We start from the raw sequence: 18,963 nt of genomic DNA, 5'->3' as shown, positions 1-18,963 counted from the left end.
GTCTGAATCGTTCAGCTGTACTGTTTAAGATACCCCTTCCAGCCCTTCTGTACACTGGAGTCCATCTGATTTGGGAAAGTTCCAGCATCGACCCCAGAAGTTACAAAAAGGGGATACCTCAGCTAAGCATTCAGGCACTGTATGCTGTACTATGCAACTAAAATGGGGGCAACCAAGGCTCTTTTTGGAATCCCGAGGTCCATAGAGAGGGCTTTCTGGAGAGAATATTGTTTGATTGGAAGTCCAAAAGCAGACTTCATGAACAAAATTTGAGAATAATATACAAGATGGGGAAAAGTAGGGCAGTTTCTATTGTGGTTTTCCAAAGTAGTAGTTGCTAAGCTGTGGGGTCAGTTTGAGGAGGGTCTGGTGATGATGGAAAGAAAGGGCAAAGGGTTTCCAGTGGCACAAAAAAGCAAAACAGAAGCATGGCGGATGCTGCTTGAGGCATTTAGATCACTCGGCCCATTGAAGTGGAATGGGTTTTCAGGAAGGGAGGAATTGCAAAGGTAGCATTGCTGTTTTCCAGTGTAAGGGCTCTACTATGAATACAGTTCATCATTATCAAATAGAGTTTTCATAAGAGTGATGAATGCACTGCAAACTTTTAGTAGCTCATTAAGGCATAGCTGTGCTTGTTGGAAGATTCTATTGAGTCAGTTTACTTTTTCTTTTTTTTTTTTTCTGAAATGCTGATAAATGACACTTACCTTGCAGAGTTTGTGTGAGGATTAAAGGAGACACCATCTGTGAAAATGCTTTATGAAAAGATAGAGTATTATGCAAGTGGGACTTCTCCAGTCTCTCTGATTCTTTGCTTCACTGAATAGGCCTTTTCTCACCTCTACCTTAATTGTTCCATTCCCACTAGCTCCTGAGGAGTGTACAAAATAGGATCAAGAGTTCTTCCGTAGTTTAAACAGACGGCCATTGCTTCTGTCTTCCTTCTCTCTCCAAAGCAGGCCAACCCTGACTGGTACCCGGCTCTCCTTGCCTTTTCCTCCAGCCCCACGTCCTCATTGTTTTCTTAAGTATTTATATAATCAGAAAGGCTATTTGCCCTTATCAGTCTTTTTCAAATTTCATCAGAAAGCCTCTTCCTGGTCCTTACTCTTAAATCCTTTGTAGTTTTTCACCCTCTATCAGAAACAGGACTCATATTTTCTCTTTAGAAATTTTACCGCCCCAAGTTCTTCCTCTTCTTTAAAGGAGATCATTTTTTCTGAGCAATCCTGAACTGCCCCTTCGATGTCTTCATCTCCCCTCAACTCATAACAGTTTGTCACCAGTGCTGTGAGTCCTGCCATCACTGAGGTGGCTCTTGCATCCTTCCTGTCGTGGCCTTTCCTGTTCTGTCTGCCCACCACGCATTCCTGGGTGTCCTATAAACCTTAATTCAGAAGACACTCCTCTTTCCTGTGGCTCCCAAAGGACCCGTGTTTGTATTTTCTAGCTCTGATCACATCACCTTTCTGGGCCAGTTCACTGCCTGGGGCTCTGTCTTCTCTCGGAGATGGTGTGGTCTCTTCCCCAGGATCTGTGAGAAAAGGGACCCTGTACGAAGCATCTTTATGCCCTCTGCCCCCTGGCAGTGTTCACTGATGGTAAACACACGGCGGCTACTGGCTGCATTCACTGGAGGCCACCCAAAGGCCAGCTGCTGAGCACATGTGCTCATTCAGCCCCTGAAAGGTGCCTGTGACCCCTCGTGGCAGAGCCAGGCCTGGAATCCAGACCTGTTCAGCTTTGAAGTCTTTGATCTTACTGTGTGGGTTTTGTTTGAAAAAGATAGCAGAAGCCTTCCTTGGATCCTACCCTCCCATCCAGTGGAATAAATAAGGGTCACACAGACAAAAAGCAGCCACGCCTAGTGCTAACCGTCAGGTCCCCCAAACTCATGGCCTCGGGAAGAAAAGGGCCACGTCCTCCTTGTCAGCACTGTCGCCTAGTGCACGGCATCCTGTCTGGTCATAAATCCACTGTTTTGAATGAATGACTCAATCGACAAATTGAAATAAATAATCTGATCATGTTAGCCCAGGCTTACAATCCTCTGAGGCTTTCCATTATTTCTAAGATAAAGTCTATGAAATTTAACCTGGCTAAAAGGCCCGGTGTGACCTGGGCACTCAGACCTTACCAGTCACCTCTTCCCCACTCGCTCCCCCTCTCTGCTACTCACCCTGGAGCCCATAGCATCTTTTGGGTTGTCCCGCTGGCCTTGTTCCTTCCGGCCAGGTGCCAGCACCCTTACCTGCAGCACCCATCCCACCCTTCACCTGGCTCATCCCTAGTCACCTTCAAAGCTCAGCGTAAAAGAAATGTCCTCTAGGACGGCTTTGCTGATGCACCCACACACCCTCCAGTGGGTCAGTTCCCCACCCTCTTCTCTCAGAGCACACTTTCAACTACAGGACTCACTCAAACAGTGAATAAATGGTCCAAGAGCTGTTCTAAGTTCAGGGTTGGAAGTTAGTAGTGCCGGTGGGTGACTGAGTCAGATGACTTGTTTACATCCGTGCATGAAAGACAAGCTTCTCAGCAAAGGTCTCCTAAGGAAGGATACATTCTAGACAGAGACAGCCCAGGCCCAATGTTGCCTTCCTCATGGGCCTGAGAAGTACCCCTTCCACATATCCTAGCAGTTAAATTCTTGCAGATGGCTTTGCTCTCCGTCTAAGACTTTGCCTTTTGCTTAAGGGTTGGTGACCTCTTACCTGTCTCTGGGAGGCTCACTTCTGGACCTGAAAGAAGCCTGCTTCTGCTCAGGACTCCCGGCTTGCTGCGAGGGCTCAGCCCCCTTGCTCCTGTCCGGCGGCACGCTGTGGGGAACCTGGTCTTGGGAAGAGGCAGCGGCTGTGCTCAGGGGGGTCTGAGACCTAGATCGCTCCTGCAGCCGGGATTTCTTTTCTCTCGGGGCCTCAGAACCAGCGCCTGTAGCTGTATCGCTGAGGGTTCCATCCTGACTTGGCTGCTGAGGGCCGCTTCCGAAGAACCACGCCCCAGATTTGGTTAAGATTTCTTGTTGCTTTCGACACAAATTGCATACCCACATCACCTATTTGAAGAAGAGAGAACGATATAAATTTTCTGTGCTATTTGGAAATTATTTATTTTCATCACACTAAAATATCCCTTAAGGAAGAAAGAATGGTTGTCATCTTTATACTTATCCTTGTACATTTCTCATGAAAATGATCTTTGCACAAGTCACCGTCAAGTATATGAATGCCTGGACTGAGAAGCATCTGAAATCATAGACTTCTGGTAACCAGGACAGAGTTTTGCTTGGCATTTATAACACTATGATTCTGAGTTGCATATTACCATGTATCCATCACATTTTGAATGACTGACTTTGAAGTTTCATTTAAAATAGCTTAGTAAAAATGGTCTAAGCAGGGTATTTGATTGATTAGAAAAATGTTGTAGGGCACCATAGAATTAATATTTATGTACATAAACCTCAGTGTGTCATAGGATTTAGAGGGATCTATCTTCTCAAACACCATCCATTATTAAAATCAATATGACAAGATATTCACGTGGAACAAACAATGAAAGGTAGGCACAAAAGAAAAGGTCAGGCTGTATATTCTCTCTAGTTTACCAGCAATCAACTAACCTCAGCTAGAAGAGCTATTTCGGAGCCATCATTTGGAAACACATCTGCTGATAAATTATAAGATGTTATCACCACTTAAAGTAAATCTGTATAGCTGCTCTCTTCGTGGTGACACTTACAACGAATGTAATAATGGGGACAATCATGGTAACAGAAACAATGAATAATACAATAGTAACAGCAAAGCCCGCCTCAGTGACTTTTCTCGGATCGCACTTCAGTTTTTCCTTTGCATTCCAGAAACAGCACCTCCGGGAAAGGCTGATTACCAAGCTCTAGGTCCTCATTTTCACTAATACTGACTCAGTCAACAATTGTGCAAATATATCACATAAGGATGAATAAATCCTAGACACATTAAGTGAGAAACAATATAAAAGAGGAAAAGAAGAAGCATTGTTTAGTTGGCAAAAAGAAGAAAATGTACTACTGAAAACATTCAGACGGATACAAAGAAAACTATCACTTGCTATTGTTTACAAGACAAAATAAAAGCTAAAGTGAGAATAAGAAAAAGGCGGAGAAAATATATTTTTAAAAAGGTAAATATTGCAGATGAACTGTTAAGAACTGCTCCCTTCCAAGCAAGAAAATTCAAATGAATTTTGAAAACTAAGACCAGCAGAGATACTTGCTATAAAATGTTTACGATTGATTATGCTTAACTCATTCCTCTACACTTCCTCGGGTTATGAAACGAAGACAACTCGGTCCACAAAAGCAGTTAACTATAGCATCTGCACAATGTATTAGATCACAGACTTCCCATTTAACAAGATGAACAATGCATTGTATACACCTGTATCAGAATACAGGATCTATGGAACAGAACTTCAATTTAACATGCTTGCCAAATATGGCTATACTGTGCACAATGTATTAATACCACCATCTCTTAGATGTCATTAATAAGGTCCTTCAGAAGTCCTGATTGATTGAAAGTGGACGTATCGAAGATGGCGATACCCTAGGACCAGAACTTCCATCAACAGTGACACTGAGTCTCCTCTGCCCAGACCCTGGATGGGGACAGGTGATGTGCTTCCTCTTTGGCTGCCTCTTTGGTTGACAAGACAGTGATGAGGAGGTCTGAATTCATGGAGTTCAAGGAGACTGGTATGAAACTTTGACTATTTTACAGAAACTAAGTAGACATTAAATTTTTATTTATTACACTAATAATAAGCAAAATACTACTCATTATCAAATGAGGTCCTTTTCTACAAAAATATTAAAGCGTATTTAGGATAAATATGAATTTCCTTCAAAACCATACAGAACACAACAAAATTTACAATTATTACAAAAGTTCCAAGATGGAATTAAGCTGAATAAAGAGGCAGAAAAAAGCAGAAAATATGCACATCTGCATATTTTCTAGAAAGTTGTTATTACAATCTTAGCTTGATTGTTTCACATTTTTAAGGGCTATAAAAATGGATCAATAGAAAGTAATTGCCAGATTTGTTCAGGTTCCATGTTTTGAATATGTTACAAGTTTTGAATATGTGCTACAGGATTGATAAAAGCAAACGAAATAATATAGTTATTATTTATTTTAATAAGTTAAAATTACAATTAAATTGTAATTAAATTTTAGTTAAATTTTACAATTCACTTAATTTCATTTTTAATTTATTCAAAAGGTTACAATTAGTAGTTAAGTCGAAGCAGCTGTTTTAATTAATACATTTAATATTATTCATTCTTTTAAATCTGTGATATTTCATTAATTTTTGTAGAATTTTAACACTTAGGAAAACTATTGTTTAATTCCAAATTTTCCTATGTATTATTTTTTTGTGCACCCTAATATATATAGATTTGTACTTAAAAATTAATTATAAGTGTGGTCAACCTATCTGCCAATTTGAAAGCAAAATTAACTGTAAAAAAGTTAAAATATTTTTATTGAAATACTATCTCCCAATAGCCATTATTAGTTATATAAATTTGTCTTGCCACAAAGTTTACGAATGAAAAAGAAATTGCTTATATGAGATGTAAAAAAATATATGAGATTACAATAGAATATTAGTCATACCTTTCAACACATTTCGTATCTAACATTGCAGACATGTATAAAAATGAGCTAATTCGTTGCTAAGGAGCAACACAGTTATGTGTGTGAGATAGGTTTCCACTGTCTCATAGTAGATGAGATAGTGGAAAATAGTTGATGACAGAGGAGATGAAAATGAGTGAGTTCTCTTTGGTGCTTGTTTTGATGTGTGTGTGTGTGTCTGTGTGAGTGTGTGTTTGTGTGTGTGTGTGTCTGTGTGTGTATGTCTGTGTGTGTGTGTGTGTGTGCTTCTCCTAGTCTTTTGTTACTGTTGTTGCTATTTCATAGGTTTATTTTTTCCTTTTGGAATTTTATTAAAGACATAATATGGATTTATGAAATATAAAATATGATATAAATTGCTTCTTTTTAAAGAGTAAAGCACCCCAATCCCACTGTCCCACTATTAAGATTTCACTTTAGTTTTTCTATGCAAATTTAAAACAAATTCCACTGTAACTTGGCATTCTATTTACTCACTTAATATTCCAGCATAAATATTTCTATGGATTCTAAATGTTTCTAAAACATTTTAATATTACAAAATATTCTATAGACACCATATACCATTATTAGTCTAACCCTTAAACTGCTTACATTCTTTCACATTAATACAGAACTCTGCAGTAAAAAAGTGTTTATCAAACTGTTTTCCTATTTAAAGTCATTTATTTTTTAGAATGTATCAGAAAAATCAAATTACTGGGTAAAATTTTAGAGTGCTTTTAAGGTTCTTCTGCTATAAGCACTATACAATAGTTTAGGATTCTTTGTCTATTTTGCAAAATAGCCTCCCAAATGGGTTTTGCCAAATTGTAACCAAAAACCTGACAATATCAGCTCTGAATTTTAAGATCTGATGATTTAATAATGCCCCCAGACCGTGTACTCTCACTCTCATCAATGTTTCAGATTTAAGATAATATAATGAGATCTCACCTAAATAATCGCCAAAAGGCATCTAACAAAGTCATAACTGTCCATTCAAAAACACCTCCACATGGGGCTTCCCTGGTGGCGCAGTGGTTGAGAATCTGCCTGCCAATGCAGGGGACACGGGTTCAAGCCCCGGTCTGGGAAGATCCCACATGCCGCGGAGCAACTAGGCCCGTGAGCCACAATTACTGAGCCTGCGCGTCTGGAGCCTGTGCTCCGCAACAAGAGAGGCCGTGGTAGTGAGAGGCCCGCGCACCGCGATGAAGAGTGGCCCCCACTTGCCGCAACTAGAGAAAGCCCTCGCACGGAAACGAAGACCCAACACAGCCAAAAATAAATAAATAAAATTAAATTAAAAAACACCTCCACGTAAGCACATACAAGCACACCCTGAGAAGTCCCAATCAACGTTTCTAATGCCTTGTTTTTGTGCCTTTTTCCCCCTATGGATAGTTAATAAATCATTAAAAAAAAAAACCCAAAAACCTAGAGCATTAAAGAGAAAGGCCAAGATAAATGTGAAGGAGAACTGATTTTGGAAAAGTAAGAGATAATTCCAAGAATAGAAAAGAAAACTTAAAATGGTCTCTAATTAGTGTTCAGATACCAGAACAAAAAGAGCTCTTGAAAAACAATACTAAGATTGTCAACAACAAAAAACGAATTTCAAAGAAGGAATTTATTAAAAAGTCAAGAGATAAAAAAATATGAGACAAAGTCCAGCTAGTTCCAAAAAGAGAGAACAGAACATAGCGGAGAATGAATTTTGCAAAAATAATAGGAGGCAAATTCCCAGAGTGGAAAAAGTCACTGCATTTTAACAAAAAGAATGGAAAAAGAAACCACAAACAGACAACATTGCTATAAAATTTCAATACACCGAAGATAAAGAGAAGATCCTAAAAGCTTCCAGAAAGAAAAAGTCAGATCCCTTTCAAATAGAATAGATCAGATTTCTCATCAGCAACATTGAATGTTTGAAGACAGGGAGAAATACCGTCAATGTTCTTGCGGAAAACATTGGAGCCTGCAATTCTATAGATAAGCAATTCATCAATCAAGTGTAAAAGCAGTAAGCAGTATTTTCAGCATTTGGAAGAACTTGGAAAATTTACCACTCACATAGCCTTCCTTAGCAAAAAAAAGTATTCCAAGAAAGAGGAGGAAATGGGATCTAAGAGCAAATGGTCTTTTGCAGAAAGAGCAGGTAAGTCCCAGCATGAACAGCCCTTTCTGGAAGCTCAAAAAGAATCTTGGAGCAATAGTGCTTTGTGACCACCTAGAGGGGTGGGATAGGGAGGGTGGCAAGGAGACGCAAGAGGGAGGAGATATGGGGATATACGTATATGTATAGCTGATTCACTTTGTTATACAGCAGAAACTTAACACACCATTGTAAAGCAATTATACTCCAATAAAGATGTTAAAAAAAAAAAAGAAACTTGGAGCAAGAGGATGAGGCTCCTGGAATGGAGATTTCAGGAGTGAGAATAAAATATCTGAGAAAACAGCAGCAACAGCAACAGCAACAAAGGACCTCATGGAATGCACAGTGTAGTTTACATAAAGAAACTTAGCTGGCTAAAAGAAGAACCCATTTGCATCTGAAGGTAGGAACATTCTACACCAAGTGGGACAATGTATTGCCCCCCTAGAATATCATGCATAATCTAAGCCCACCACTCAGCTCTATGGTGGATAAGAACTGTATTATTTCAAGTTGCAGATGTGCCTAGTGGAGGAAATGAACTAATGATTAGGTGGAAGGACAGAGGGGTGTCTAAATGAACCTTATCCTTCTCTGTCACAGCAAGAGTATACTATACGGCTGGGAGCAGCGTTTACTAGCCCTGAACTTAGATGCTCGGTTGTACTTTGCCTCTCATGAATAGACTTGCAGTTGGGAAAGAATATACTTGCAGAGGATTCTTATTTTTGATATTGATATGATGCTTTCTTCTTTTTATTTCATTTTTATCCACATATACATAGTTACATAGACAGGTATATGCGGTTTGATGTCTAGTGGTATATTTACCTCTCAACTATACTCATAATATATGATTAAAAGTAGAATGGCATACCATGATCATTTACTGCCATTTATTGATAATTTTATCACTTCTGTTCATTTCAATTTTACTAATGAGAATGAACGTTTTTCCCAGTGTTTTCCAGATGTTCATTAGGATATTAACTGCCCCAGCCTTTTGTGTCTTTATCAATTGAATTAATACTATTTTCCTACCCATTTTAATTGATTTATCTCTTTGAGAGAAAGAGTTTTCATATTGTTACTTATCATTTCAATTATTTTTCTCTTTGTCAATAAAATGGTTTTTCATTTTATACAGTCTAATCTATTGTGCTCTTCCTTGGCAGTTCTTCTGTTGTACTTTAGCCCAGAAAACGCTTTGATAAATATTCGCTTTTATTTTTATTGACTATTAATACGGTTGAACATTTTACAATTTACTCCTTGGTCCCTCAGAATTTACTCTGATGTGTGACAAGAGATAGGGATCTAAAGTGGGGTTTTTTTTCCCTCATAGCTAACTATCTCAACATGATTTACTGGATAATCCTTCGTCACACGGCAGACCTTCCAAGAAGACTATGTGTCTAGAGTTAAACAGCACAGGTTCTAATCTCAGATCCACCACTTATTTGCTATTTACTCAGGCCCCCTCCCTAACTCAGTGCCGTCATCAGTAAACTGAGGTTGCTAACAGCTCCTAACTCACTGAGATGTTTTGGGCATGAATGACATAATTTATCTGAATCACTCAACACAGAGCCTGACAGAGAGTAAGTGCTTATGAGGCACTAATAACATGATAATGCCTAATTATTACTAATAACTAATCATTACCATCATCATTACTTTACTAATCATACATATAAAATCTTTTAGGGGCTTTCAGCTGCATACAAAGCCAGCAAGATAAATTTTGTTCCTACAGAGATACAGACATATAAATGTGAACGTAATTCAACCACATCAGCTGCATTACATTATACAGTTCCTACACCTTGAGATGCTTTCACACAGGCTGTCTGATGGTGTGTCTCTCATTGCTCTTGTCTGTGTAAAAGTCAAACATTTTTCTTATCTTGATTCTGTGTAGGTCACAGCGTGTCATTGAACACTGAACATGATGAAACGAAGAGAACTGGTGGTGGACTGTCCCACCTTCCTGCTCTGGTAATGAGGAAGTCACACCATCTCTCTATGTTTCAGTTTACTCATTTGTAAAATAGGGAAAATAATAGTAATGAAGATTTCACAGGCTCTGTCAGGATTAAGTGAGTGAGATAATATATGCAACCGTGTTTAGCACATAGAAAGCACTCAGTACATATACAAAAACTCACTGAAGACATGTCTTCAATTAAATTAAATTATTCTTTATTTTCTGTATGAAGTGCCATACTCTGCCCAGATTTCTGATTTAAACAAATATTTCTGTTATGTGCTAGGCATTGTTCTAGGCTCTGGGGATATATCAGTGAACAAAATGACAAAAATCTTGCCTGTGGAGTTTATGTTCCAGTGAAGAAAACAGACAAAAACAAAACAAAATAGTAAACATACGAGGCATGCTGGATAGTGAGAAGTGCTGTAGGAAAAATAAGAACAGGCATTCTGTGTGGCAGTGAGTGGGGTTCACCTTCAAACTGGCTGGTCAGGGAACATTTCAGTGAGAGAGGGTATCTGAGTATGTCAGGCTGTAAGAACAGCAAGTGAAGAAGATTTTGAAGAGGGGTATGCCTGCTGGTTTCAAGGAACAGCTGGGGCCGAGGCAGTGAAGTTGGCGTGGTGTGGTGGGTTCACAAAGCAACAGGGGTCAGACTGAGTAGGTCTTCGTGAGTCACAGCAAAGACTTTGACTTTCACGATGAGAGGGATGGAAGCTCTTGGAAGGTTTTTTTTTTTTTAAGTAGAGGGAAGGATTTATTTATTTATTTATTTATTTATTTATTTATTTATTTATTTATTTATTTACTCTTGGAAGGTTTTGAGCAGAGAAACGACCTAACGTGTTTTATGCTTTAATAGGATCCTTCTAGCCCCTGTGTTGAGAATTAAATGCAGGAGCTCAGTTGCAGAATCTTTTTGAATTGAATTCTAATACTGCCCTTTTTGCTCTCTTTAGGCTCATCTTTGCCAGATATGTTTTCTAAACCCTTTAGTTTATCTTTTTGTGTCATTTTGTTGGCAGTGCATCTCTTCATATACAGCACAGGACCGAGTTGTATTTATTTATCTAGTCTTTGTGTTTCAGTAGCATCCAAACATGCACTATCCTTATTTTCTATGTCCTGACTCATATTTTTTTCTGGCATTCAGTAACTTTATTGACATTTAATAAATTGTGGCAATTATTATTGTCGTAACCTTAATTTAAGGAGCAGAAACTTATCTGTTGTTTGCAAGGAAAGTATCGAGGTACTATGTGTGAGAATTCACAAATAAGTTCAGATTTATCATTTCTAGTGACAGAAAGTGTATAAAGTCTCATAAAATATTCTACTGTGAGTAAAATGACTCCTATTTTAGATATTACCTGGTCAGTAGATAGCTGGTATTATGGAAATTCACAGGTAATATTAAAGTACTTTTTATTTTATCGGTTTATAACACTATATGAGTTTTGTGTGTACAGTATTATATTTTGACTTCTGTATACATGACTGCATGCTCACCACTAAGGATTTAGTGTCCATGTGTCACCATAGAATTGAACCCCTAACCCCCTTTCCCTCTGGTAACCAATACTTGTTCTCTTTACCTTTGGGCTTCTTTTTGTTTGGTTTGTTCATTTATTTTGTTTGTTTCTTCAATTTATATTGCACATGTGAGTGAAATCATATGTTATTTGTCTTTCTTCATATGACTTATTTCACTTAGTATAATGCCTTCAAGGTCAATCCGTCCAGTCATGAATGGCAAAATTTCATCTTTTTAAATGAATGAGTAATATTCTATTCTATATACACAAAACACATCTCCTTTATACATTCTTCTGTTGACAGGCACTTAGATTTTTTCCATATCTTGACTATTGTAAATAATGCTATGATGAACGTAAGGGTGCCTGTATTTTTTCAAATTAGTGTTTTGTTTTGTTTTGTAATCTTTGAATAAATGCTCAGAAGTGGAATAGCTGGATCATGTAGGAGTTCTAGTCTTAATTTTGGGGGGAACCTCTATACTGTTCTCCACAGTGGCTGCACCAATTTACATCCTCACCAGCAATGCATGAGGGTTCCCTTTTCTCCACATCCTTTGATTTCTTTTCTGACCCAATAGTTGTTCAGTAGCATGTTGTTTAGTTTGCACATTTCTGTGATTTTCCAGCTTTCTTCTTGTAGTTGATCTCTAGTTTCATACCTTTGTGATAAGAAAAGATTCTGGATATATTTTCAATCTTCTTAAATTTATTGGGACTTGTTTTGTGTCCCAAAATATGCTCTATCCTTAAGAATGTTCCTTGTGTGCATGAAAGGAATGTGTATTCTGTTGCATTTGGTTGGAATGTTCTGTATAAATCTATGAAGTTCATCCTGTCTAATGTTTCATTTTAGGCCTCTGTCTCCTTGTTAACTTTCTATCTGGATGATCTATCCGTTGAGGTAATGGTGATCCTATACTAGGTGCATATATACTAATCATAGTTATGTCTTGATGAAATGTCCCCTTTATCCTTATGTAATGTCCATCTTTGTCTCTAGTTACATTTTTTTGGCTTCAAGACTGTCTTCTCTGGTATAAGTATGTCTACCTCCACTTTCTTTTGGCTGCCATTTGCTTAGCATATCATCTTTCATCCATTCTCTTTGAGCTTATGTTTGTCTTTAGAGCTATAGTTCAATCTTGTTTTTTAATCCATCCAGCCACTCTGTGCCTTCTGACTGGTGAATTCAATCCATTTATATTTAAGGTGATTATGAAATGAGAACTTAGTATTGCCATTTTTTTTTCCTTTCTGTTTGCTCTATATCTCCATTGATCCTTTTTCCTTCTGCTTTTGTCTGCCATTTTAATTTGGTGGTTTTCTATGTTTTTTTTCAGTTTCCCCTTTTTTAGTGTTTTCTCTCTCTGCTCTGGATTTATGTTTTGTGGTTACCATGAGATTTCTATAAAACATCTCATAGATAAAGTCATCCTTTTTCTACTGATAGCATCTAATTTTCATTTGCCTATATGGATCTCATCCTTTTCTTCTTCCCCTTTTATGTTTTTGTTGTCTCAAAGTATCCCATTTTACGTTGTAAGTTTGTTACCAAATTGAAGTAGCTATAATTATATTTATCACTTTTTTCCCTTTAAACTTTATGCTATAATTAATTGCTTAACAACATATTCTGGTATAGAGTTGTAATTTTCTGATTTTGTCTGTCGATTTATCACCTTACTCAAAGTTTTGTATACTTTTGCTTTTTCCTTTCGGGTAGAAGAGCTCCTTCCAACATCTCTTGTAAAGCACGTCTAGTGGTGATGAACTCCCTCAGCTTTTGTTTGTCTGGGAAAGCCTTTATTTCTCCTTCATAAGGGTACCTTTATGAAGGGTAACTTTCCTGGATAGAGTATTCTTGGCTGACAGTTTTTATCTTTCAGTATTTTGAGAATGTCATTCCACTCTGTCTTGGCCTATAGAGTTTCTGTTGAGAAATCTGCTGTAGCCTAAGGGCAGGTTTCTTTGTAGGTGACGATCATTTTTTCCCTGGCTGTTTTAAAATTCTTTCTTTGTCATTGACTTTCAATAGTTTTAATATAATGTGCCTTGGAAAAGGTCTTTTTGCATTGAGATAATTAGTTGTTCTCTTAGATTCATGGACTTGTATACCCAGCTCCTTCCCCAGGTTTGGGAAGTTCTTAGCTATTATTTCTTTAAGTAAACTCTCTGCTCCTGTCTTTCTTTATTCTATTTCTGGGATACCCATTATCCCAATGTTACACTTCCTAATAGAGTTGGATAGTCTTGCAGAATTTCTCCTTTTTTTAAAATCTTAGTTCTCTTCCCTCTTCTACACATATCATTTCTAGATTTCAATCTTTTAGCTCGCTAATTCTTCCATCTGGTCTGCTCTATTTCCAATGCTTTTAATGCATTCTTTATCTCCTTTATTGAGGTCTTCAGCTCCCAAATTTCTGTTTGGTTCTTTTTTAGAGTTTCAATCTCTTTGGTAAAGTATTCTTTCTGTTTGTGAATTTTATCCCTAAACCCATGGAGCTGCCTGAGTTCTTGCTCTTCTGCATCTCTTCCTCCAATGGGCGCCATGAGAGATCACAACTCCTTTAACAAAATATTTTTGAAGCTTATACAATAAATGGGTATTTGTTTAATAAGTTATATTCATGCCTCCTAGATTAACACAGTATTTGCATTATAAAACATGCAAAATATAAATTTAAATGAATGAGATAAAATATAATAGAATTTGAATTTTATATTGTACCCAAATAAAATTAGAAAACACTAACAAAAATTCTGGGAATAGCTTAATTTTGGAAATTAAGCAACACATATCTAAATATGCGAAGGTCAAAGAATAAATCACAACAGAAATTAAAATGTGTTTTTTGATCTGAATGATAATAAAATACAACTTATTAAAATTTCTGAGACGTGGCTAAAGTACTTTTTAGAAAATTATAGCTTTAAACACTCCATTCCAAAAGAAACAGTTATAAAATCAATGATCTAAGTTTTTACATTAAAACAGACAAAATTAATAAAATTAATTAACAAGAATAATGAAATATAGAATAAAGAAGAAAACAATAGAGATTAGAGTGGAAATCAGTTAAATATAAAATTTAAAAATCAATAAAACCCAGATAAGATCAATGAAATCAGAAACTGGGTTATGATATCTCATATGTGGAATCTTAAAAAAAATGATACAAATGAACTTATTCACAAAACAGAAACAGACTCACAGACTTAGAGAATGAACTTATAGTTACCAGGGGGGAAGCGTGAGGGCAAGGGATAGAGTGGGAGTTTGGGATTAACATGTACACACTGCTATATTTAAAACAGATAGCCAGCAAGGACCTGCTGTATAGCACTGGGAACTCTGCTCAATGCTCTGTAATAATCTAAATGGGAAAAGAATTTGAAAAATAGTAGAAAAAAATTTAAAAATAAATTTAAAAATTAAATTAAATTAAATTAAATTAAAAAAAAAGAAAAGCTGTAACATTCATTTCAGGGACCAGCTTCTATTTCAAATGTGTCTGAATGGAGAGTTATGTATTTAAAATGTGGACTATTTTCATGTAAGGGAAACAAAATAAATTGCACTGAGACCCACTTAAACACTTAAAAAAAAATAAAAGAAACTGGCTTTTTGGAGGGACTAATAAAATTGATGAACATCCCACTTGACTGATTAAGAAAAATAACAGAAAATAGAATTACCAAAAGAGGGGACAGCACCACAGATCCTAGACTCATTAAAAAGATACATAAGGGAATATTATGAACAACTTTATGCCAATAAATTAATTAACATGGATTAGAGAAATTCCATTAAAATTCAAACTACCAAAACTGACACAGGAAGAAATAGAAAACATCAATTGCCCCATAACTAATAAAGAGGTTGAATTCATAATTAAAAGACAATGTACAATGAAAATGTCAAAACCAGATATCTTTACTGGAAAATTCTTTTAAACATATTTAAAGATATCAAAATGATATCAATATAACATGGACTTTTTTTTACTAACAAAGAGGAAGATTGACCACTTCCACTTCTGAACTCCTTTTATCAAGTCAGCTTAGCCTTGAAGCTAAATTCCTGATACAAGAAAACCTTCCTGTAGGAAAATAAAGTTAAAAACCATTATCCCTCAAAAACATAGAAGCAAGAAGATTTAAGAAAAAGTTTATCAAATATACAGGAAACCTACCACTAACAGTACATTTATTGTGAAAGTCAAATGTTTTCTACCTAAGATCGAGAGCAAAGCAAGGATTTCTGTTCTCAACACCACTATTAACCATTGTAATAGAGATCATAGCAAATACAATAAGGCAAAAAGAAATAAAATATAAATTTTGGAAAGGAAAAAGTAAACGTATCCTTATGTACAGAAGTCGTAATAGTATATATAGGAATTCCTAAAGAATCTACAAAACACTGCTGGAACTAATATCTTGTAGCAGGACACAAATTCAATATACAAAAATAAATTTTAATCCTTAATGATAAATTTAGCAACTATATGCATAAAAGCTCTACACTAAAATTTATAAAACATTGTTGAGAAAAAATTTTTGAAGACTGCTGTGGACTGGACTGTGTCCTCCCCCTCCCGCCCCAATTCATATGTTGTAGTCCTAACCCCTAACATGACTGTATGTGAAGATAGGGGCCTGTAAGAATGAGATCGTGGGGGTGGGACCCTGATCCAAAAAGACTAGGATTAATGTCCATATAAGAAGAAAGAGATGAGAGCTTTCCCCCCTGCTCCTGTCTGTGGAAGAACAGAGGGAAGGCCAGGTGGGGACACAGAAAGAAAGTGGTTGTCTCAAAGCCAGGAAGAGAACTTTCACCAGATCCTGACCCTGCTGACATCTTACCCTTGGACTTCTCAGCCTCATGATAAATAAACGTCTGTTGCTTAAGCCACCCAGTCTATGGTAGTTTGTTATGATAGTTCAAGCAGACTAATAAATGGAGACATATACCACATTTAATGATTGAAAAACTCTGCCTTGTTAAGATGCTATTTCTCCCAAATAAGAAGCATGAGTGGAAGACCAGAGGTAAGCGGAGAGAAGTTTGGGGTTTTTTTTTCCTCCAGTAGTTTAGACAGTGACTTCATCCCTCTATAGCTCCCCTTGGATGGCTCCTCATTATACTGCCCTCCCAGGATCCAATAGCACCATTTCTTCCCCAACTCCTCTAGACCTAGATGTGTTCACGGCTTTCCAGCTTCAAACCAGCTCAGTCTCTGATTGGATGAAAGCAATCTGCCTCTACCCTTATTTCCTGGAAGAAGCAAAAGTACTTGATTTTGATGTAGTATAACATCATAAAAACCTCAAATTACATCGTAAGTTTTTCATGAAAAGTCTAAAGCATCCATCCAAAAATTACTACATATACTAGGAGGCAACACCACATGAAGAGAGACAGAAAGAGAGGAAGACAGAGAGACAGGGCAGGTAGAGAGAAAGAGGAAGAAGGAGAGAGAAACACGTAATGGAAACAGACCCGCAGGAGATCCAGATACTGGAATTATAAGACAGATATTCCAATATGGTGTTTAATATGTTCAGTAAGTTAGATGACAAGATGAAGAATCTAAACAGAGAACCAGAAACTATACAAGAAGCAAATGAAAATTCTAGAACTGAAAAAGAGTGAACTTAAATAATTAAGAACTCAGTAGATTGGTATCCTTTCAAATTAGAAAAAATAGAAAATAGGATTAGTGAACTCAAATTAGGATAAAATATGCAGGCTGATGTAGGGAGAAGAAAAAATATTGAATTATAAAATAAGGATGATCATAAGAGAGATGTGAACCATGGTAAGAAGGTTTAGCATGTGTGTAATTGGAGTCCTAGAAGGAGAGAATATAAAGTATGGAGCAGAAGCAATCCTTGAGGCCATGATTTTCCAAAACTAGCTGCTATGGACCGAATGGCTGTGTTCCCTCTATATTCATATGTTGAAGCCCTAATCCCTAATGTGATTGTATTTGGAGGTGGGTACCTTGATTTTGAACTTCCCAGTCTCCAGACTGTGAGAAATGAATGGCTGTTGTTTAAGCAACCCTGTCCATGGTATTTTGTTATAACAGCCAGAATTGACTAAGACACCAATGAAAGACATAATGCCACAGAGTCAAGAACTGCTGCAAACCCTAAGCAGAATAAAGACAAAGAAACCAACACCTAAGTACATCAGAATACAACTATAGAAAACCAAAGACAAACTTTTTTAAACAGCCAGAGAAAAAAAGAAACATTATTTTCAAAGGAGAAAACATAAGATTGATAACTGACCTCTCAACAGAAGAGTTAGAAGACAGTACAGTTATATTTTGGTGATGAAGGAAAACAAATGCCAAATGGAATTCTATAAAAGTGGAAAATGTCCTTTAAAAATTAAGCCATTCTTCTTTTTTCTTTTATTTTCTTTTTTTTTCTGGGTCTGCTGCAGGAAGGAGGGATCTTAGTTCCCCGACCAGGGATTGAACCCATGCCCCCTGCAGTGGAAGTGTGCAGTTCTAACCACTGGACCACCAGGGAATTCCCCCAAATAAAGCCATTCTGATTCTAATAAAATGTGAATGTGTTACCAGCTGAAGCACAGAAAAGGAAATACTAAGGAGAGGTTTTTAGAAGGAGGAGAAGTGTACCAGATGGAAACCAAAATACGGGAAAGAATGGAGAGCAACAATTGGTAAATCTAAATAAATATTTATGGCAAGCAAGAATCATTTAAAATATTTATCTTAAAATAAATCTCAATAATAGCATAAATGTGGAGGCGATATATTACATTAATGTGGTATAAGGTCCTTGTATTTTCCAGGAAGTGGTAAATATATTAATAAACATTAAGCATTAATAATATAATAATAAGATTTTGTGGATAACAAATAAAAGAATGGCAAAAGAATGTATTACTAACAAGCTAATGGAAGAATAGAAAGCTAAATACAATTAATTCAAAAGTAAGTAATAATGGGGTAAAGAGAAAATACAAAGGAAGAGGGTAAATTTAACAGTACCACAACATAGAATGTGAACAAATTAAATGTTCCAGTTGAAAGAAGAAAATCATCAGACTGGATTTTGTAAACAACCTAACCCAACTACTTGCTAGTTAGAAGAGATATTCCTTGAATATAAGGATACAGACAGATTAAATGAAGAGAAAGTAAAAGAAGTATCTTGCAAACACTGACCAGGAGAGAGCTAGTGTCATTATACTAATACCAGACAAAGTAGACTTGATGTAAGAAATCTTACTATAGATAAAAAGGCACATTTCATTAGAGTAAAAGATTAATCCATCCAAAGACACTAATCTCTAATTTTATATGTATTAGCAATATAGCCTCAACATATGAAGCATAACTTGACTAATGAAGAAAAATAGGCAAATCTCAAGTATAATGAGAGAAATAAACACATCTCTAAGTAACTGACAGAACACGCAGAATAAAAATCAGTAAGGGTATAAAGAGTTGAACAAAATTTGACCTCACCGATACATACAAGCAGAAGTGTGCTCATTAACTGAAGAATCACAAATGTGCAAATGCGTAGGTCTAAAAATGCTCTATATACTTGATGCAATCT

The 18,963-nt window shown here is 36.6% G+C and overlaps 1 protein-coding gene across 5 annotated transcripts in view; it reads right to left on the bottom strand.

The window, feature by feature from the left end:
* The window catches only part of RIMS1 (regulating synaptic membrane exocytosis 1), a 469,742-nt gene that overhangs the window by 214,507 nt on the left and 236,272 nt on the right, over positions 1-18,963 (bottom strand). For all 5 annotated transcript variants that reach the window (XM_061206793.1, XM_061206788.1, XM_061206790.1 and 2 more), the window contains one exon: positions 2,718-3,058. In XM_061206793.1, the coding sequence (XP_061062776.1) occupies positions 2,718-3,058 (341 nt within the window). The remainder of the gene's footprint in view (positions 1-2,717; positions 3,059-18,963) is intronic.

This window comes from Eubalaena glacialis, chromosome 12 (genome assembly GCF_028564815.1).
Source record: "Eubalaena glacialis isolate mEubGla1 chromosome 12, mEubGla1.1.hap2.+ XY, whole genome shotgun sequence".
Classification (NCBI taxonomy): Eukaryota; Metazoa; Chordata; class Mammalia; order Artiodactyla; family Balaenidae; genus Eubalaena; species Eubalaena glacialis.
Note: the sequence above shows the minus strand (reverse complement) of the source record. Positions and strands in the feature narration are given on the sequence as shown.